Below are 23,297 nucleotides of genomic sequence, written 5' to 3' on the forward strand. Positions count from 1 at the left end.
AAAAAACAACCCTCAATTAATATGCATACATTAAAAATATCAGGAGTGTGTAACTGAGATTAAATAACATGAACCTAAATCTTGCTTGGCAGCATCTCAGCAAAACACCTTAAATATAAAAGAGCTTAAAAAAATAAAAAGAAGCAGGGAACTGAACCTGTGAAAAGGCCTGAATGGGTGTCCTGAGAGACACAGATAAAATTGGCTTATTTGCCTCATTCTACGATTCGCCTTCTTTTCCTGAACACATTAAACCTGGGATTGCAATTTGTCTTGCTGTTTGCTTTGAATAGTCCTTAACCGTATCATCATCTCAACTGTGCTGGTGGAAAAACACGGGAGCATGGCGACAGCCAAATGGCAGTCTGGCGTCTCTGCAGCAGACTAGCTGCCATTAGGGCTGAGAGCAGCATTTATTGTACAATTAGGGACAGCTAGATCTACCTGTAATCATCTCCATACAGGTGTGAGCTCCTCTCTGGACAAGGGAAGTGACTCATCACTTGTCAAACATCAACACTTTGATGTCGGCATTGTTCATCGCGGAGCCCTCGGGACACCTGAGCACTACTGTTTGCCTGTTTAAAACACTCCGAGATTTATTGCATTTCACACACACAGTTAGAAACACGCACGCACACACACAACATGAAAAAAAAGGGTGAGGGGGGGGGGGACTCTATTCCTACTGATGACGGATGTTCCACTTGCCATGAATCATTTGATTTATGAGTTCTCTTCCTCCTCCCTCCGTCTGACAGTCATACTTTCGTGTCAGTAACATTTTAACAAACAGTCATAGGTAAACAACTTCACTTGTAATACAATGCTGACAAGTAAAGCGCCAAAAACAAATTTTCTAAGAAGTGACACCACAAGCCTGGAGGGCAATTGGAAAAGTGTGATAACAATCCACAAGTTGGTATTATTGACAAAATGGCTGCAGTGTGGGAAAAGTAGCCCTTTCAGACATAATGGATGTCAAACACCAGCCTTCTGGATCAGCTCTCACTGAGGCCACATGACAACATTACTACAAAAAAGTGCTTGTAAGGATCACAGAGCTGGAAGTTTATATTAGTGCCTTCAAGGTCATCTTTAGCCCTCTGACATCGTGACCAGTGTTGTACCTGAAAGCATGAGTCATGCAATTCCCTGTACATGTGCATTATTATGGAAAACAGTCAGTAAAGCACATCTAGGAAGCCTCGGCTGTCGTTCTGAACTGTGGGAATTTCATGGCTGCGAAGAGATGCTTGTAAAGCAAGAGCAACAACATGTGAAGACAAAACCAAATATTTGCAAAACAATTTCAGATAATCTTTAAGGAGTCTTGCCCCTATGATTTATTGGCCCAGATGATTTTAATCAGCTGTTTGGCTTCAACATGTACATACGCTTGTTTTGTTTTGTCATTTAAAGCCTTCACTCTCTTTGATATCATATGGAAATGAGAAATTTTGCTGGAAATGGAGACCATATGCTCGTATGTGCTTAATGAAGTGCAGAGTCTGGGGCTGGGTGTTGTGTTAGAGCTTACTTAGTGCCACCTCCAGGCAGATTCTCTCACAGAGATATGACTGTTGTTGTCAGCAGGAGACCACAGTAAGTCTCACACAACGGCAAATGCGCACACGTTTAGATTAAACTAAGTAAAAATGAATGCTATTCCTTACGTAAGGAGAAGGAAAGCTCTTTAGTGATGATTAGTGTGAGCGATGAATCTGCTCCCGCCCTTCTTCGAAGTACTCACCATTTGTTCTTTCTTCTTATGTAGTCTTTCTCAGAGAGATTAACGAGGTAGATCATTGGTTTGGATGTCAAAAACAAGTATTTGTTCAGCACTTCGATCTGTAGAAAAAGACAGACAAGGCAAGTACTGAGAATCCACAACTTTCCAAAGTAGCCTTTGAGGACAACACAGAGACAAGCGAAGCCAAATCAAATTAGAGTCTGGTGTATAGGCTCTGTGGGGCGCAACTAGGAAGCCTCTAAATCAAGATCAGCATGGCCAGATGTCATTAGCTTGTACAAAAGCAATGTCAAAATATAACTGTGCATAATATTAACTTGCGATTTGCACAAAAAACATGTTGCTTGAAAAACAAAACAAAAAAAACAAAAGAAGAAGAAACAGCAGTTGTACTTTTAGGTCAGATGAAAAGATTAGCATGATAAATCGCGCCAATAAATGTGACAGCAACATCAAAGGCTTACCTCCTTGTCGTTCCAGTCGTGATAGTAGCGGATGTGTTTCTTTTCATCCACTACCCAGCTCTTGATTTTGCACATAATGTCCTGTATGGGGTTAAAATAGAATGAACAAGGAGCCATTAAAGGAGATGAAAAAGAATATAAACCCAGCAGGGTATGGGGTAATTATTTCCTAAATGCATGGCATCCTGATGCCAAAATGAACAATGGCCTTTGCTCGCATTCAAGCAGGAGTGGCCTATCTTTGACAGGGATGGCATGCACAAGACCCCCTTCCCTCCTTTAAATCATGACAAAATGCCTTCTGGGGTGTCTCTCTCAGAGTCTCAGCTTTATGCATCAATATTCCATCGGGACTGTTTAATGAAAAGGATAGAGAGAGGAGATGAAATTGGAAAGAGCGGGGAACTAATTGGAAGTTGGTTAGTAAGGTGTAAATTATTGGTCCCTCCTCAGGCACTTTGCAGAATGTAGTCCTACTGAATAAGGACTAGTGAGGTACAGAGCTAATTATTCAGTGTTTCTTCTGGAGAAAATATTGAGCATTTCCAGCTATGTATGCCACATTCATTACTGAGGTACTTGTGGGTTGAGACCACAGGCAAGACTGGGTCTTGACAGGATCTGGAAGCGGAAAAGGGTGGGAAAATGGGAGGGAGGTAGTTATAAAATTTGTAATAAAGAAATTGAGCCTATTATTGTTGATCCAGCCCCGCAGAAATTAGCGGAACACATTCTTTTTGTTCCTGTCAACTTGACCTCCCCCTTCATATAAAAACTCCCCCACCCCCTGCAACACTCCCCCTACCTCCTTTTCCCTCCCCAAACCCTTGCAGCACTTCACAATCATACTCCCTTTTGAAAGAACTGAGGAAAAAATCCTGCCAGAGCCTCAATTACACAATGGCAGAAAAAGCTCCACACACTGACCCCCAGCCAGCTGCATTCACTCTCTGCACATCTCTCTCCACAGGAATTCTAAAGGCCTTTTAGTCAGGCAGCCAGAGTGCAGCCAGCGGGAGAGAGCGCAGGAAGAGCTGCATACACTCCGCCCGCGCCGGCCCAAGTCTTCACAGAGAGATTAATCATCTGTGAAATGGAAACAGCAAACGGCCAGTGACACAGGCTGAACCCGCTCCAGGTTTCCCTCATCAGCTCGCAGCCGCCGTGCAGAGCTCCTCTAACAGGCAGGTGTTAATAAAAGGCATATAGGTCCCACAGGGGTCAAACACATACGCTTGCCACCATGAAGCGCCGCTGGTGGGCCGGTTTCTTATTATTGTTTTGCAGGGAGAGGGAATTTGAGGATTCACTTGGACAAAAGCAATGAAACATTGTTCTTGTAAACACAGCACCAGCAAAATATGTTTACATTTTTTAACAATGCATAAATTTGAGCCTTGTAGTGGTGCGTGCACATAAATTTAGCACAACAAAATATTAGAACTTTTAGGAATTTGAACCTTACAGTAATTTCCATACATGTCTTTATTTTTCCTAAATAGTATAACATCATCTGTGTATCAGTTTTTTTTAACAGTTTAGATAAAACTGCATACTTCTTCACAACTCAAATCCTTTATTCTCATGATGTCAGTCTTGTCTTTAAGGATTTTGTCTTGTGCCGACATCCGGCTTCAGCAGGAAGTTAGGCTTTAAAAACAAGCAAGATTTGTGTGACAAACTACAAGTATTCAATGTTGTCCTTTTGGTGTTATCTTATACTGCATAATTATATGCTGCTTTGCACAGTAGTTTTCTTTCAGAGTAATACACTATGCTGGCATTGTGTTTCTATATAACAGGGTAAAGGTCTGCATTTTTCTGCAAGACAACACTTTGCCCTTTCAATCCAGCACTTGATGAGTGCAAACAGAAGCAAATTCACATGAACTCAATGCTGACCTTCTTCTTCTTTTTTTTAAATTAAGCATATTTTCAGTTTTGTAACACAGCGACTTGTGCGCTTTGAGATGCTTGATTTTATTTAAAATACACTGCTGCTTTTCGTGCAAAAAAACCCTCCCCTGATTTTTGAATTTTTAGGCTATGTTTTAACAAACTTCTTCAAGGAGCAGGGTGTCATCATCCTGAATTATGTCATATTTACCACTGTGATAATCGCCACAGACTTGAATAGTACAATAAAACACTCTCACATTTCAATCCCATTAAATGAATTCTTTAAATCTCTTAGGAACAGGATAAAATATGTTTTTATTCATGAATTTTCACGCCACACGCAGACCTGTAGAGTCTATAGACAAATGAGTGCGACAAAGGAAATTAAATCCCATTTCAAAGGTCTTTCAAGCAATCACCTTTTAAAAGGCTGCACACAATATCTTTTTTATTTCATATTATTTCGTGGCACTGCAAAAGAAAGAACGAGCACCATTGTTTCTACTAAACTGTACATTTTTAGACATAGTCTCGATGTTCTGCATATAGATGCTGAATTAGACGTGCGTACGTGTGCCTACACACAGCTGAGCATGTCACACGCTAGGCTCAGCCTGTGAGACAATCACACAATCCCTCCCATCTAAAAGCTTAGTGCAGCCTTTGATAAGCACCATTCTTTGCCATCTAAAGAGGTCTTCTATAGATTCTCACTTGCCGACGCGTGCACAACCTTTGACAAGTAATGTAGATCATTTTTATTCATTGCCTAAAATTGTTAGCAATTATGTGCGTAAGCGGCCACCTGCCTAGCCTGAATGGCTCCTGTCTGCGGGGCTACAGGGGTGTGGGGAAGTGCTGCTGGCTGTAAGGGGGTGGGTGGGTGGGGGGTTTCGTCTGAGGGAAACCAACCAGTCACGGGGGCCTCTGCAGCAGGTGAAATAGCCCCTCTCGTTAGTGTAATGAGTGGTCAGAGCCTTGGTGTGTTGGGGCCTGAAATTGGGCATGCTGCTCCAAGTGAAAGGCCAGATCCCCCTTGCTTGCTGGCCCATCCTAACCTGCTCCAATGATGGAAGGGCATCATGTGACATTTGCAACCAAATCATTGCTAAAGTTAGCTGCTCAGCCTCATTACTGGAACAATATAACCACCTGAGTGTGTGCGAGCATCCATATATATTTTGATCTAGCATCCAAGATGTGGATTCTTTTCTCATCTTGCCTTGCATTTTGCCCTGCACCACCGAGAACTGAGAATCTTCTGTCAAAGAATATTCTAAACATTTACTGTATTGATAGCAAGGTATAGGCATATGTGTCACCCACTGTATGGCCTCACACAATTTCCCGAGCTGCTGTAGGTGTATAAGCATGAGCCAGAGCTGTGCCATGATTTGAGTATTACTTTAGATGAAAAGAGCTGTGTGGAAACACTTTCATTAGCCCAGTGCTGTGACCCAGGGTCAGTAGCTGAATAAGTAACTCTCTATTAATGATTTCTACAGCAGAAAACCCCTGACCCCTGATCACTTTCAATCTCAGAAAGGGAAAAATGGGCCAGGGGGAGGGGTGAGACCTATTGGAGGGAGATTAAAAAAACATACTTTTTTTTCCTTGGCCATGTGTGGGTGGGTTATTATTTGTGCCTTGCTGTGAGGGGGAGCAAAGGGCCTGCTGGGACATTGACTCACATATTCTGGTTTGAGTTTCTTGTCACCGCCTCTAATGGCTGTCTTCTCTAGCTTGTCAATAATAGGGCTGATCATCTCCTCATCCTTCAGCCTCAGCTCCTCGTGGATGATCTCCATGTCCCTCACTGGGTCCACTGTCCCCTCCACATGGATGATATCCTCATCATCAAAAGCACCTGCAGGGATAAGACACAAACACACAGGGAGAGCATCAGTATAAAGGGTTTTTTTTCTTCTTCTTAGAAATAACAACAGCACTGCTTTAGATGAACACGTATAATCCAAACAGCAAATTAGGGTAACAGAATCAATGACATTGACTTTTTGGAAATCAAATGCGAAACAGTGATTAGATTCAGCCCAGGAAAATCATTAGTTTTTGCAGCGAATATGAAAAAAAGGCATCCACATAAAAAAGCACAATGTCAGTCATAGAAATGCAATATTCAGGAATATATTTAATCTTTATTTTCAGTGTGTCAGAACAGTTAGAAACCAGCTCACAGTGTCAAGCCAAGTTCCACTAAAATTGGCTTTAAGTGCAACTAAAACAGGCCTGTCTGTCATTCTGCATGAAGTGGAGAGCATCTGGCCTTGCATTTCCTACTTCTCCGTTTTAAAACTATTAGCCATTTAGTGAAAAAAACATAAAAACCAACAAAAAATGCAGAAAACTAAGCATGATTTAGGAGAAAATGTCAGCATTCTTATATGAAAGAGGACAGCCTTCTTCTAATCATTTGCATCTTAGCTGTGGCTATGCTGGTGATTAGGTAATGAGACTGTGAAGCAGACCATTTAGCCACCAGCGGCTCTTAGGACTCCTTCTGATTCTTCAGCAGTGCTCAGGGTTTGGAAGGGGGGTGGTGGCGGGTGGGGGTGGGGCTGGTGGGGTGGTGGTGGGTGGGGGGTACATCTGGCACATGAGAGTGACAAGCCTTTAACATTAACACTGGTAACTGTAGTGGACAATTCTCCCAAATGTCTTGCAAATATTTTCTTCAGTTTACAAAGTACAGTTTGTGCAGAGCTTGTTTGACAACATGGCGTGTTTGGGGGAAAAGAAAGAGCACCTCACTGGTGTATTAATCATTCTACAGCACTGGGAACACTGCAGCGTGAAAACAGACTCAGTTCCAAGCGAAACTTCTGCGGTTAATATTTTACTTAACTAAAAGTGTTGTGTTCTAAAGTAAGTCATCAAATAGTCACAATTCTACAAAAAAACAAAAAATGTCCATGTATATATAATAGTATTACATATGATATTTATATATGGCTCTTGCTAGATTATCATGAATGGTGAAAGTAGAATTTTACTATTGCAGGCAAAAAACAGCAAACTATAAAAAACAACAACAAAATAATTAAACAATTTGAAACAAGTAAGCAAATTTTTTTTTTTCAACTGGTGATTGTCAGGAAGTCACAAAGGCTCCACTCCCTAGAGCTGTGTGTGAGGCCTTAACAACCATTCACTGATAATTACTGGAATTCTTTATAGCTGTGCTTGGACACACAAACAATGGAAACCATGTCAAATATCCACAACATGCAGAAACAACTTTCTTTTGTTTTCCTTTTTACTCCAAGCCATCCATATTTGCTTTATTCAACAATAAATCAATTATCAGTTATTACATAATATGAATATGTTCAGTATTTTTACAGCCAGCCTTACATGAAAAGTGCTTCAAAATTGTAGGCTACTTGAATAATTATACCCAAACGGATGGAGCGTCTTTATGAGACATTTTTTGTAAACACTGTATAGTTAGATTTGAAATATAGCTGCACACATTGTCATAAATCAGTCAACAACAGCAACTCGTGAAGTTTCACTGAAGCATAATAGGAATCCCATCTCATTCAACAAGGAAGTGGCTGTCAGGTGAGTGATGACTTAGCGTTATGTGTTGAGGGGCGTTATGTTTGGAATGTGTATATTTACCAAACTTTATCAACAATCAATAGTCATATTTTGACACCTGAATGTGTGGAGATGTGTCGACAGGAAGGGCCCTTTGAGATAAAATCTCAACAAGTTCTAACAGTCACATATACGGGAAATATGGATGATTCATAGCTATGCACCACTGACATGATGAGCAACAGCATACTTGAGTTTCAGGTCTTTACAATGAGTTTGCTTAGTTTGAACTAAATGAAAACAAATTGACGTAGTTGTTAAGTACACCAAGTAAACAGACGCTTTATATCTGTTATTGCCACCCACGCATGGGCGTGTCCAGCGGAAGGGCGTGGGGTGGCACCAACAGTCTAAATATTTTTTTCTAATATTTGATAAACAATTAAGAGTTAAAACTCTTGTGCGGCAACTTTTTATGTTATAAGTCAGAATAGGTAATAGGGCTAAACGTTAGGGGTGCAACAATACTCGTATCGATATTGAACCGTTCGATACAGTGCTTTCGGTTCGGTACGCATATGTATCGAACAATACAAAATTTTTAATTTATTTTATCAACTTTTCTTCTGACGATGCTGTCTGTGTTGACCGCTCAGTGAATCTGCGTTCGACTACTCCGCCTAGGCTGCACTGTCGAGCACAGATCCACTGAGCGCAGCGCAAGCTAGCGAGACAGAAGTTCAACTCGTTGCAACATGGCAAATTGAACCTCCCCCTCCCTCATTCAGATCTGGCGTTTGGAACTATTTTGGTCTTCATGTGAAGTATGACCCTGAAGGTAAGCGCATCATGGACAAAAGTAAAACAGTATGTCAGATGTGCCACGCAATGCTCAATTACATTGGTGGGAACTAGTGCGTTAGCGCAGTTAGCTTGTTAACGTGTTGATGCCGTCCAGCCCCACGCACGGGGCGATCTGCGGTAGCTCGTTAACGGAGATTTGCCGCGTTGTGGCGTTAACGTCATTTCAACGAGATTAACGCTGACAGCACTAGTGGGAACACAACGAATATGACTGCACATTTACTCCGACATCATCCTAGTGCAAAGACAAGTGGAAGCAGACAAAAACAACAAGCACGCATGCTAAAAACTTTACCCGAGTCATTTAGACAGCCGTTAGCACATGATTCTCCTTATGGGGACCTGATATGTTTAATATGCTGCTGAGAATATAGCCCAGAAGAAGCGTATAGTATAGCTTTTATTTTGGAAAGAGCCATTTCTCTGTAATAAACTCTCTTTTCCAAAGATGAGTGATTTCTCGATCAGATAGATTTATTTTTTATTACTTTGTTGTATCAGCAACATTAAATTTAAAAACTGTACTTTTGAGTTAAAATATATATTTATAATTTTAATAAATGACAAATTAAAAAGGCATGAACAATTTTTTGTATCGAAAAAATATCGAACCGTGACACCAAAGTATCGAACCGAACCGAACCGAACCGTGAATTTTGTGTATCGTTGCACCCCTACTAAACGTCATCCTGAAAACCCCCTTTTTCATTAGTACCTACTTGGACCAACTTGCCACGGATCGACTCGGATATTAATGTAATTAATATGCGACATGAACGCTTTAAGAGTGGTCGAGAATATTTCTGGTGCTGCTCTTTAGCCTTTTGTCAGACTCAGGGACCACGGTTTTATTATTTGTAGCCATTTCCCTTGTTGCCCAGTTTCAAAAATGTCAGTTTTGATTTTTGTGAACAAGACGCTCTCATGAGTCATCAAGTGACGCTACTGACTAGCCAATCGGTGGCATGCAGTCTGACCATGTCACAATTTAACACCTGCTTGGATCACTTGGGATCCCGGCCGAGCAGGTACCAAAAAAAGTACCTGATACCAGGTACTATTACCTAATGGAAAACCTGAAAACTGTGGCGAACCGTGCCGAGTCGATCCGAGTAGGTACTAATGGAAAAGTAGCTAAAATGATGCTCAGTAGTTTTTTTTTAAGTAAATTTTCTACACTGATTTTATTTTTGATGAAATATTCTGATTTCCCATGGTTCCATCTGCCTTGTTCTTGCATTTTAAATAAAAAAAACAAACAAACTAGTAAAACATGATGAGGAAAATTAAGTTATATGCATATTAAGTATTTATATTGGAAGGTTTTAGGCTAGGTTGCATGCTCCAATGACATTTTTAGAGAGCAAATGAAAGTTGGCAATTGAGCTTCTCTGCTGCCCTACAGGTTACATTGTTACAACTAGAAGGCTACACTGTAAACATCATACCTGTAAAGCATTCAAACTAGCATTACAACTGTTACGACTGTTAGCTTAGAGCAACATTATGTCAGAGTACAGCCTCACAGCGCTGCTTTATAAACTTGATAAATAAGAACCAGTTCCTCAGATACCAGCAATGAGCTGTTTCATATTTTAGACTGACTTGTACCAATGAAAACCTCTGTACATGCAGAGTATTATATCTTTCACTGTGTTAAGGAGCCATAAATCCTTGGTTTTCCATAAAAGCAAACTTTTGCAATCAAGCTCTACAAGAAAATGATAGACAACCAAAAAAAAAACCCCTACATCTTATTAGCCATGCAAGTCAACAGAAGCTGTAGACTTTTGTGCAAGCTGTCATCCTGTGCGTTGTCCTCATGGTGAAATGAACTTATTCAATTACTCTTTGCCTAATCAGGCTGTTTTGGTTCCTCTCCTCTTGCAGAGGTACTCCACAGTATAAACAGTTCACTTACGCCACACAGAAAGGGGCTAATCAGTGGAATTATTGTTTTGCTGCTCCAATTTACCAGCTCCCTGTTCAGCACTGATTGAATGAAAATTTGCTATTGTGTCTGCATGAACTCAGAAAATATAATGCAATGTAATCATTTTGTTAGCTGCAAGAATATACATACATTATAAACAATCATGATGTACAGTTTTAGTGCACTGTGTTGCAGAAGGAAAGTGCACGAGTCTGTTCTTTAATATTGCACATATTAATTAAAGCATAGAGGTTTAAAAAGATCCAGTCTTGGCTGGTCTAAGTTTTAATTAAAGCATTAAAATGCATGTATGTCCTATATGCCTAAAGTAAGGCCATTTTTTTAAAATTTTTAAGTAATTAACAATGTTTAAACTATTGTTATATATGTTAATAAAAAAGTAAATTCAAACAAGCTTTCAAGGAAGAGGAGCAGCTGATCACTCACTATTTAGTCATCAACTGCCACTCTCTGCTGACTACCGCATATTCCAAAATAATTTGCTTTAATTAATCTCGCCTAATTTAACATTTGCATCTACTCTACTGCCTTCCCATTCAAGGCTTAGAGCCCGGCAACAAATGCACAAAGTGAAAGAAAGGAGGGAAATCTGATGGGGCAATCTCCACAATTAGCCTTAAAAAAAAATGGGTCGGGGCAGGGCTCGGTGAAGACAGCCCTTATGAAACTGTGGCGCCACACAAAACCACATGCAAGACAGTAAAAACACACAAAAAAAGAAAGAAGAGGTTGGAAAGGCCAACTTTCAGGAGTCAGGTTTGTCTCGCAGTTCAGTTTTACTGCTTCTTTTTAAACGGTGTACATTATGAAGAGACCATTAACAGGTGCTCCTTTATTGACAGAACAAAAGGAGTAGTCTCTAGAGGTTGTGCAGTGTTCAATGGCTTGATTAGGGATCAGGCTAAGCTCTGTAAAATTACAGCAGCACTGCAGGCAGGTGTAGCCTGAGAAGATAGAACTCAAAGTGATATTTATAAATGAAAAGTATTTAAGAAGACAAAACCAAAAAAAACAGCAGAAACCTTTTTTTTTCTTCAAAACTTCACATCAACAAAATTCACAAATACCAAGTTTAACACAACACCAATACTTTTCTGCCAGATACACAGACGAGGAAGTCATCTGAGTCAAGTCAAGATCAATACAGATTGAGCTGCTTCCTCTGATGTTGTTACCTGGGAGGATATGTGGTCAACATAATTCAGTCAAATTACAGTATTCATTGACTTCTAACTTCCTGTGCATGTTTTCACATGCAAGATGGGTAAGAGCACATCTGAAGAACTTGCATTCCTCATGCTGCTCTTAAAATGTTCATGCAAACTCAGTGCCGCAATTCTCCTGGTATTCAGAGCAGTAAAAGCTATTTTATGAGTCTGTCAGGAAAAGCACATTATGGATGTCTTCCCGACATAAAAACACAGGCAATACACATACGGGTATTTATGTTCATTCAGGAGATATCTTCTTGACGTTCTTTTTAAGATACATGAAACTGACAGCCATATCTGTAGCACATGGCTTCAGTAACAGAGTTTGTGGAAGATTCAGCCTTGTTTCTCTGCCTATATCAATTACGGCAAATACACTGGCTGCTAAAAAGCAGTTTGATTCCTGAAAATAGTGGGTTGTAGCCCTTCAGAGATATACTCATGTTTTCTACATGATTCCAGCTAAAAATAGATCGTAGTGCTCAATAGTATGAATATCTGTACCTCACAGAGTGCCTCCAGTTCCTATGTAATCTACTGACAGCTGAAAAATCTAATGGTAAACTGAGTTTTAAAAGTGCATCTTTCCACCAGGTTTCATATCACCGAGTGAAAAAGTATATATGTGTAGGGAAAAGTCGTTCAGACATGTCTGATCCGTGTGCAGCTGAAAACTGAATGTTGTGGGTAGTCTGTTCTCCAAAACTGACTACAGACAGAAACAACGGTATTAATTCACTTATCATTAGCTTAACCTCTGTCATTTCATTCATTTTGTTAAACCGCTGAGCGTGAGAGTGCCTTGATTGAAAGGAACTGTCATATGCAGACCACTGTTGTCCCACATCATTCAGAGAACAAACCTTTTTAGATCCCTAACTACTATAGTGCCGCTGATTGCACAGACACCAGCAATTTCCTAACCAACCGCCACCTGAACAATGATGTGTTCAGCTTTCAGGCCCTCCAGCCTTTCAAAGGTGAATCATTTCACAGTTTGGAACGAGATCTCCATAGCAACTCCCTTTTGAAGGGTTTAGAATCACCATCCAATAATTCTATGATCATCGGGCCTTGCCATTCCCAGTGGTTCTTTTCACAGCGGACAGGCAAGGGGGGCATGGGGAGGAAGCAGGAAGATTCTACAGTCTATTTCAGGTAATTCATCTTGCAGGCCCATTAGAATTCAAAATATTGCGACCTTCAATCACTGAGCATGTTATCTGGAGCTGTGGCGATCTCCAGTCAAGATGGGTAGACATTTTTCTCTAATCATCCACGATGAGTGGAGGCTGACAAAAACTCTTCATTCTCGCTGAAGCAAAATGCTCATTTAAATGCTGTGACAGCACCTCGACACAGCCTGAAAACACACAAAAGGAGGACGATCCCACGGCAACTAAATGGTGGAGATTTTAAAGTTTGAGTATTGGTTAAAACAACAGCTTAGAAAAGCAAAGATTCACATACATGTCAGGAAAGATTTTTTTTTATCACCAGTTTAAATGAACAATTATTACTTTTTACCAATGAATAGAAAGAAAGGCAGGCGGCAGGACCCAGCAAGGCGGCCGTACAAGGTGAATCATTGTAAAACAATGGCGAGGAAAGTAGATCATTTTCTCCTTGTAAACTATTTAATCTGAATACAACACTGTGTAGACTTTGATTTTAACCCTATATGCAACTTGTTTTAATGTGCCAAAATTACATCTGATTTGTTTTTACTGTGTAGTTTTCAGCTTTAAGTTGCTTTTTTTTTATCATCTACAATGCCTAACAGGGAATGTATACTTCTGTGTAACATTACTCCCAAACTCAAGCTGTTGTGCACTTCCCTAGAAGTCTAAGGAGGCCCTTACAGGTATAAATGCTGTTAAAGGCTTCTACCACTTGTACAGGCTGTGTCATAGGCTCTACATAAATTTACTGTAGAAAAATAATTCAGGCGTGAAGGGGCCTCCACACTGGAATAAATTCTCAGCGATGTGGTGACCAGAGAACACAGAAAGTCGATGACTTTTGGCAACTTATGGCCAGGTCCCCGGTTAGACTTTTGTCAACTCTGAGGGAAACCAATAAAGTGACAGTGATAGTGAAGGATACCCTGGATCAATATATGACAAGATTGTAAATACAGGGTTGCCTAGGCAACTGGAGGTTGAAATTTTCCTCAGCAACCAACTTTCAGCTATAAAACAATGGTTCCTTTGTAGACGTCCCCTAAGTTTTACAATGATTTGTCCTTAAAATGATTTTTTTGTTAATTTGTTTTGTTTTGTTTGCCTGTTTTTGTTTTTCATAATGTTATATAAAATTGTTATAATAATATAATATAATGTATTATATAAATTGTATTTTTTGTTATTATTTGTTAAATATTGTTACTACTGCTACTACTACTACTAATAACATTTATTATTACTTGTTTTAACAGCATAGTGTTTTCACCCTTCCTTCGAAGGAAGGGTTCGATACCCGTCTTGTCCAGTCTGCACATTGAAGTATCCAAAATAGGAAGCCTCAAGTTACATTTATTGGAGTATGAGGTGTGAATGGGCACTTTGAAGGCTCCATTAGAGTATAAAAGCACTGAATAAGTATCAGTCCATTTACCATGTTGCTATTTGAACAATCTATCATCCAGCATTAATGGTGCCTTCACAGATGTTACCCATGTGCACTAACATATCCCCCATACCATCTGATGTTCCTTCCCTCTTTAGCAAGGAGGTGATTTATCAGACAACAGGACAGTTTTCCAATTCCACTTGCACTGGAGCTTATGCTCACTTACGGTAATTTCCACAAGCATTCTTGAGCCTGTGCAATGATTTCCAAAAAAGAATATTATCTAGTTTAATGCTTTTCAATATTGAGTGTTAGCACACTGAGATTGCTCCAGATTCTCTGAGTCTGTTTATATTACGCGCCATTGATGATTTGACATTTTCTAAGCTAATGAGAACATGACTGGACTCATTACTCCGGTGTATTAAGCTCATTTTACTGTTTAGCGTAGCTTATTGGAAAAAGGGGGAAAAAAATCATTGAAAAAAGACCAAAATATATATTTTCTTTTAATGTTTATCTTTGTATCTTTTTATTACTTCCTCTGCATTCACCTACGTTGGCCCACACACTGTTAACAGAGTTCCAAATGTTCATGATGCTACTGCTATAAATTAAAAATTCCCACCAAAATGCCGTATGCTTATGCTTTTGTAATGTTTGCTAAAAGCTGCAGCCCCCTGCTGTTTAATTGTTAATCAGGACTCGATGTTTCATAATGAATTTATATGTTTGTTTTTTTTTATTTTCCATGGAAAAGGCAAGTCTGGAAGTATTAATTCACAAATGCTTTCAATATTAAAGCTGACTCACATATTGTTGCTTTACTTGTTTCGATAAGGGGGGAAAAATACACCTTGACATGAAAGAAAATAAACGATATTACTCTAAAAACAAAATAGTTTTACTGCATATGTATAGTATTAGCTAAATAAACTCAATTACATACCCTAGTTTGTGTACTTTTAGTTATTTTTTGGACAAGAGACCACATGTAAGACGTTAATAAGGACATTTAAACACAACAGTTATCGTAGTGTATTTGTGCTGTAATGTTGCACGATGTGTACATGTTTTCACTGTTTGTTTTTCATTATTTTATTAACAAAAGGCTGCTAACAAAATTAAAATTGCTTTTAGAAAAACAACCAAAGCTTTTGAAAGTTAATTTAGTTCAACAGAAGATTTTGCAACTGAGCGGCTGACAACGTCATACACGGTGAGCACGCTGGGCCAGGTGACGTCTATTGGACGTTAGTCAAGTTTAAGAATTTGTGAGCTGGTGAGTGATAGGGCTGAATTCTTGGAGAACAGCCATTACTGGCGTCAGTGGGGAGGCAAGTCAGCCATAAATCATCTCTGTCTGAATAGCTGATCCAGTTTGCTTGTAGCGCCTGTAGCTAAACAATCGGTTTGATTTTTTTCACTGCAAGCGTTAAGCAAAGTGTGGGATGACGTCTGAACGATGCAGTAAACAAACACAAACGTCTCACTAACTAACCTGCCATCTCCTGCCTTCATGTATTCATCAGATAAGGGTGACTCATGTGGAAGTCCGTGAAGACAAAGAATGTCTTTAAATCATCAACTTTTTGTAGATGTTGTCACTTTTAAGGTATTTTGATTTGAATCCCAGAGCCTCCACCACCCACAACTGAAATAGATAAAAGCACTCCTAAAGTTTTTGATGAATTCTTGATTCATTTAACTAACTTGCCCTTCACTTGTCTTTACCTTTTACCTTCACTTACAATAGGTTGGAATACTACAACCTGCTCCTGCTTAAAATTCAAACTTGCAATGTCATCTATATATAAATATACTTGCACCTTACATTATAGCCCAGTAAACGATGATTTGACCTGCACCTTCAAAGTCTACAAAACAAAGGAAATGAAGGAATTTAGTCTTACATCATGTATATTACATTTTTAAAAGACTTAACAAAATTATTACATTCATGCAAGCTAGCTTGGAGTCCACCCAGTGCCTTTGTAATATTGCACTCGGTGAGTTGCAGATTATACAACAGCAGTATAAATTATGTTTTCCAGGTGTCTAAGACTTCAAACTAAGTACATGACTTATCCTCAGAATTAAAGAAGTTCATCGGTTATTGGTCTCCAACTAAGCTCTGATTCACAGTGCATTAACTGTGCATCTAGTTTGCAATGTGTACAGACTTTAGCAACTTTTTTCTAGTAAAAGTTGCAGTAGATGCAAAGATCTGTACATGTCTCAAACAGCACCAAATGTGTAAATATAAAGCAGCATAGCAGACTGGGAGCAAGGAAAAGCCATTACCTGGCTCTGCCAAAAGGAACCAAAATCTACTTTACCTGCTCGACTAAATCCTACGAATGAAAACATGGCATCTTGTGTTTTTAATCCAATCAAAAACATGTAATTCAGGGACGTTAGTGTTGGATTATTTCTTGGCCGGGGAGTCTGGTTCTAACTTTGAGCTTGAAAAACAACCAGAAGAGGATAGATCAGAGCCAGGAAGTGCTATTCCTTTAGCATAATGGCCAAACTGCAATTTCTTCATTCATTACATGATGCACACTGGTCTGTAATGTAAGTTTTCCTCTTTAACATCTGTTACTGTTCAATTTCCTCCTTAGCAAATGTTAAGGAGGAAATTGAACAGTAAACAAGATTTTTCTAACCATCACAAACCTTAGAATTTCCTTTTTCCAGTAGCATCTGGAAAGTCTAGAAGTGTCATATAATAATTTTTTTAACCCATTTATATGTGCTAACTTATAAATGGCTGGCAGTCTTAACTGGAGAAGGGCAGTAATGTTCATGTTCATGTTTTAAGGTCAAAAACCCAAATGCCTGTGGAAGCCCATAGAAAAAAAAGCTTTTCTTTATCATATGTTTTGTGAGCTATCCAGTTTTCTTCAATACTTTGAAGATGTTTTTCAAAACATTCATGTTTATTTTTTAATGAATACATTTTTAGTTTTGTAACACCACAAAAAAACCCAGCTATGAATAGAACTGCTAAAATTGTTCTTCACAACTTCCCAATATACACGCTGATGTTATTGTATGTTTTGATTTGCCAACAACACTCTGCAGTTGCTAACTAATTACTACTAGGATGGCATCAAACGATAACTTACAAATTAATAGACAACATCAGCTCCACAAAGGCCACAGCTATGTAACATCTACACTGCTATCATAACTAAGATCTCATTTGATTGATCGACTTTATTTTTCTAAATGTTTAAACTGAACCTTCAGGCAGTAGGAGACCCTCAACTTAACCAGGAATTCAGGTGCTGAAAGCATCGCTATCACAGTAAAAGAAAAGTCTACGCCAAAAATAACAGCTACTTTCCAGTCTGCTGCTCATAACCACAGAAAGTCCCTGAAGATTAAATGCACCCGGTATCTTTAGGCTAGATTCTTCCTGAGTGCCATGCAACCATAAATAAGTCTTCATTAGAAGTGAACTAGAGGTTTCCTGCAGTGATGTGGGGCACTGTGTGAGCATTCAAACATCTAATTGCTGGAAACCAAACATCTGGGAATAAGGCCAGGTGGGCTGGCAGAGTTATAGCGGGGAACAGAGGAGTAGATGAAGTAGAACATGTCTGTGTCTTGTCACAGACAGTAACGATCCAAACACTTTCCAGTTAGTGCAAAAGGGCTGGGAACAGTTAGACTGCAAAGTATTTTGTTGGGAGACCAGGAAACGCCGTGCATTCAGCAGAATCGGCTTTCAGGATGTCACCGTGTGCTCTAATAGATTTTGGAAGGCATTGTTGAAAGCAAATCCTCTGTTTAAACAGCCTTTTCAAAGGTATTAGGGGATGAAAACTATTCATAATGTGCAGACCCAAAATCAAAAGAAAATACATTTTTACTACAGCCTGGAAAAAGTTACAGTTATAGCCCTTAACAGACAAGGAAATATGGCAAAATAAGACCAGACAGGCTGGGGGGGAAATTGTTCTGATATTTAAAGTTTCATCAGGTTCAGGCCGTCGTTTGTGCGCTCCGTTTGCACTAACAATCATCCAACTGCACTGACCTTTTTTCTTGATTAATCTCTCTCTATAGTGTCTATATAAACTCTTGTGCTAATTCCAAAAAAACCCAAAACATACCACTCCAGGCACAAAAAAGTGCGATTCCCCACAACCATATAATCAAGCTATATAAAAGCAGTGGCTTCAGCATTGCAGTCTGCTTAACACCAGATAGATATAATTACAAAACAAAAGCGGGTATGTTTAATGGTTAACTTGTGAAACAAACCACATTGTTTCCAGGGACTTCACAAGAGTGGGAAACAATGGTATGCCAGAACAGATAGTTGAAGACACACACACACAGACACACACAGAGAAGCTTTCGATTTCTATTTCCGATTGTCAGGAATGTTTGTCTTCTTTGTGCGACTAGAAACAAAAGAGTTGGTTTTGGGTGAGGATCTAGTTTTTACATTTTGTCCAACTTTGGGTCGTTTTAACCACATATAACCCATGAAAGTATTACTAATATATATATATATATATATATATATATATATATATATATATATATATATATATATATATATATATATATATATATATATATATATATATATATATATGTGTGTAACCAGTCTGGTAGATTCTGTGCCATTTCCAGTCTTATTAAAAAACTATTTTCTGCATTGGTCAAACCCTAAACCAGGATTGTATGTGGGATGAGCACTGCCTTACTATCATCGACTTGAACCCCTTTTGCCTTCAGAACTTCCTTAACTCTTCAGGGCATAGATTCATCAAGGTGCTGGAAACATTCGTCAGAGATTTTAGTCCATGTTGTCATGACAGCATCACACAGTTTTGCAGATTTGTTGGCTGCAAATGCGTAATGAGAGGCTCCTGTTCTACCACATCCCAAAGGTAAATGGACTCATTCTTATATAGCGCTTTTCTACTCTCCTTGAGCACTCAAAGTGCTTAAAAGGGTCTTTATTGGATTGAGATCTGGTGTCTGTGGAGGTCATCTGACTGCAGTGATTTTCTTTTCATGTTCAAGAAACCAGTTTGAAATGATCTGAGCTTTGTGACATGGCACGCTATCCTGCTGGAGGCAGCGATCAGAGAATGGGTACTCTGTGGTCATAACAAGATGGACATAATCGACAGGAATACTCAGGTAGGCTGTGACATTTAAGCAATGCTCAGTTGATACTGAGGGGCCCAGATATCCCATATACTATAAAACCACCACCAGCCTTAATCACTAATACAGGAAGGAGGAAGCATGAAGGGAGTGAGTTTTCGAAGTGGGAGGTAATTTCAAATGTTCAATGTTTCTATCAGCTCAACAAACATCAGCAAACACATAAACTGTTTGTGTGCAGTTTGTTACACAGTGTGTTGATAGCTAAAGGTCCAACTGCTATATTTCACAGGAAGTGAAAAGTATGGAAACCCACAAGGGACATTGGAGAAAAAATCCCAAGTTGCTTCTGTGTTTATTTTTTACCCAGTGTCCTTTCAGGTCTCCAAAGCAAAGAATGTGAGATAACTTCACTCAGATATAAAGAAAGATGTATGAAAAGACAGGAAAGGAAGAAGAGATTAAAAGGTAAGGACTGCTCAGTGATGCTTAATAAACTGCAAATTTAAACCTTGCATGTAATGTCATAATTTTATCACATATTGGATCTGTATATGATGTCTTTTTTCTGCAAAACAAACCACACTATACTAACTTTGTGTTAGTGTAGTGTTGGACTGGCACACAGTGGCTGTGGTGCTCATGGTCAGAGTTAGGTTACATCAAGTGTAGCAGAGAATAATCTGCATTTAAAATGATGTTACTTAGATTAATTCACTGAATTCCAACTTTATACCAACTTTACACTGTCTAGTATAAAGATAGTATAAAAAGTATATAGTGTCAGTGTCCGTGTATGAGATGGAAATCAGCCAGGATAGCTCGTGAAGCTGCTGACATCTTGTTGAACTCAGTTGTGTAAATCCACAAAGAGCAGCAGGTCAGCTGATCACAGCATGTAGACTAAGAAAATCTACTGAAGCTCACATTAGAAATTACTGTGAGCTGTGATTCTTTTCCCTATGCTCAGACACTATGTAACAACAACCATGCCACAACCAAATTCACTTAAATCAGCTTTCTTTCCCATTCTGATGCTCAGTTTGAACTTCAGCCGGTCATCTTGAACATGTCTACATGCCTAAATGCATTACACTGCTCCCATGTCATTGGATGATTAGATATTGCCATTAACGAGCGGTTGAACAAAGCGGTCAGTGAGTGTAGATAGCAGAGTGTCTAATTTAACCTATGAGTCACAGCTATGCATTGAGTGACACCACTTTAGCTCTGCTAAACACTACATGAATAAATAAATGACTCCTGAACGGACATGAAAGCAATCTCCAATAAAAGCACTATTTAAACTTGTTTGTGTAACATTTGCTAAGAACTACAGTTTTACCAGGATATGCCATATTGTTTATTAAAAATGAAACAGTCCTATTTTAGCTTATTTGCCTGTGGCCACTTAGCATGCTCATGAACACACAGCAGCTTGCACCGTAAACATTAGCTGCATCCTCACTTCTGCTGCCAGTTTATGTTTTCACCAAGGAAAGTGTTCAACAATCTCGCCCTCGGGTATATTGGGAAACTGTAGTAGCTATAACATACACAGGCCATTTTAGCCTTCCCCATCTTTTAGCTCCTGCAGCATTGGCTCCAAAACATCCACTGCTTCATCTACACTTTGCCTCAGTTGGCACTGCAGAGCACTGACTGCAGCTGAACCCTCAGGCTTCTTGTAGTTCTGTTTGTGGTGCTCAGTGCCTCGATATCAGATGATTGGATTGCATTATCATCTGTTGAGTACTGTCATCTCTGTCAGTATCTTTTTCAGTGCTGTCTGTATCTTTTCTTTTCAATACCTTGTACATCTGATACTTTCATTTTGGGAGTTAGTGATGTTTTAATATTCACTGTACTGAAAAAACTGCAGTTAGTTCAAAGAAATTCAGCCCAAAATCAGCAAGTTGTGGTAAGAACTCCAAAAACTTGTGAAGAGGTGTAAACAGAACTGAATATACACGCATGTGGAACGAACTACTTTCTAAAATGATAAAAGTGATTATCTATTATCTATATTATCTTTATATCTGTGCATAAGGTTGTTTATAAACAGACTAGTATGGATTTCTTTTGCATAATAAAGTAATATGTGCATGACTACAATGGTGTGGTTCAGTGATGTGTCTCTTAGACAGCAGCTGCAGTAAGTGGGATGGAGGAATATCCAAAAGAGTCCTTGGGAGCAGAATTAATTCTTTGTCTTTTTCCTTTGATTTGCTAAAAATTAATATCTATCTATCTATCTATCTATCTATCTATCTATCTATCTATCTATCTAGATAGATAGATAGATAGATAGATAGATAGATAGATAGATAGATAGATAGATAGATAGATAGATAGATAGATAGAAGAAACCAAAGAGTGAGTTCATCAGTAGCAGACCAACAGATTTATTGTAAGAGCAAAAAAAAAGGTTTATTTGCCTGTGATTCCAGAAAAAGTCCATAAAAACTGAGCTGACAAAAGTTAACCTCACCTGACACGTCTCATCCATTCTGTAAATCATTACTAAGTTACAGCAGGTGGTCTGCTAGCTCCATGTCTCACATACTACAGAGTCACCATGCAGCAATGCTGTTTGAAAACTGCACTGAAACAGAAGTAATATGTTTGTCAGTGATACACAACTAGGAACAATATAGAAAAATGGCCTTAATCTTAACCCTTTCTGTCCGTCTGCTCTGTGCCTGTCACAGCCGACTTTAATCAGAGCTCCTTTCACACAGTGGGAAAGTCAATAACAGCATACAATCAGCAAACAAATTCAGCTATTTTTAAATGGGGCCTCTGCATTCATTTCAGTTGCTGTAATTTGAATTATTCTAGCGTGTAACACTTTAATTGTCTAAGACAAAGACCATGTCAGAGACACAGAAGAACTGGAGGCAGGGGAAGACTTAGAAAGTGGTTTGAAGGCTGTCTCGCTGAGGGCCAGACTGGGAATAATTTGATGAGATAATTACATTTGCACTTTCACAGTAGCAGCAGGCAGCGTTTAGAATCATAGCAAATAAACAACATCATTAGTAACATTAGATATAGGTGACAATAGATTAGAATAGATTTACTGTTTTTTTTTTTGTTGTTGTTTTTTTAAAAAAGGACAAAATTTCATAGATTTTATTTATTAATAACTTACTTACCTCTTCTGTACCCAAACCTAATCAAAAGTGGCATTAGGGATCATGTTACAATAATAAGCAGCGCTCCTTCTCAACAGTCCTGTGACGTTTCCAGCCCTCAGAATATGCTACTGATTGTGTGAAGTCGAAACCAGGCACTCCCCACTACTGTGATTCTCATTGAGGGAGCCTCCCAGTAGGAATGTGAGGTTTGGCCTGACTTCATTAATTCTGACTGGTATGTTCATCTTGGCACCGACTGCACAAGATGCCCTGCTAGCAAAACTCCACTAAAACTGCGGCTGCTGCTTTCAGATGTCTGGTTTTGGAGTCCTGGTATTATCAAATGTTGCCTGTGTAACTGTTTTAGCACTACTATGAAATATTATATATTAAGCATTTCATGATTTCTTAATGACGAAATCCCAAATATATTTATATGTATATGTACATATATACTCACGTGTCATGTGGAAGATGCCATCACAGGCGTTGATGTGGGACAGGAAGGCATTTCCCAGGCCTTGGCCAGCATGAGCACCTTTCACTAGACCGGCAATGTCAACAACATTAAGAAAAGCTGGGATTTTGCTGCAACCAAAGAAGCAATAAAATAAAGAAAGAAAGAAAAAGGAAACAGTCAGATAATTCAGATGAAAATGGAAACAACATATTTTTGTGCTTCAGTCCAATACAATTCAATATGAAGTACACTCAGGTTAATGGATCACAGTGAACTCATGGGTG

The 23,297-nt window shown here is 39.0% G+C and overlaps 1 protein-coding gene across 1 annotated transcript in view; it reads right to left on the bottom strand.

Moving 5' to 3' along the window:
- The window catches only part of LOC134644093 (obg-like ATPase 1), a 38,086-nt gene extending 14,995 nt beyond the window's left edge, over positions 1–23,091 (bottom strand). Inside the window, exons 1-4 of the mRNA XM_063496800.2 lie at positions 23,014–23,091; positions 5,808–5,983; positions 2,218–2,298; positions 1,754–1,851 (exon numbers count right to left, since the gene is read on the bottom strand). Coding sequence (XP_063352870.2) covers positions 1,754–1,851; positions 2,218–2,298; positions 5,808–5,983; positions 23,014–23,020 — 362 coding nt within the window. The 5' untranslated portion in view covers positions 23,021–23,091. The remainder of the gene's footprint in view (positions 1–1,753; positions 1,852–2,217; positions 2,299–5,807; positions 5,984–23,013) is intronic.
- Positions 23,092–23,297: the final 206 nt, after the last annotated feature.

The sequence above is a fragment of the Pelmatolapia mariae genome, linkage group LG16_19, assembly GCF_036321145.2.
Source record: "Pelmatolapia mariae isolate MD_Pm_ZW linkage group LG16_19, Pm_UMD_F_2, whole genome shotgun sequence".
NCBI lineage: Eukaryota > Metazoa > Chordata > Actinopteri > Cichliformes > Cichlidae > Pelmatolapia > Pelmatolapia mariae.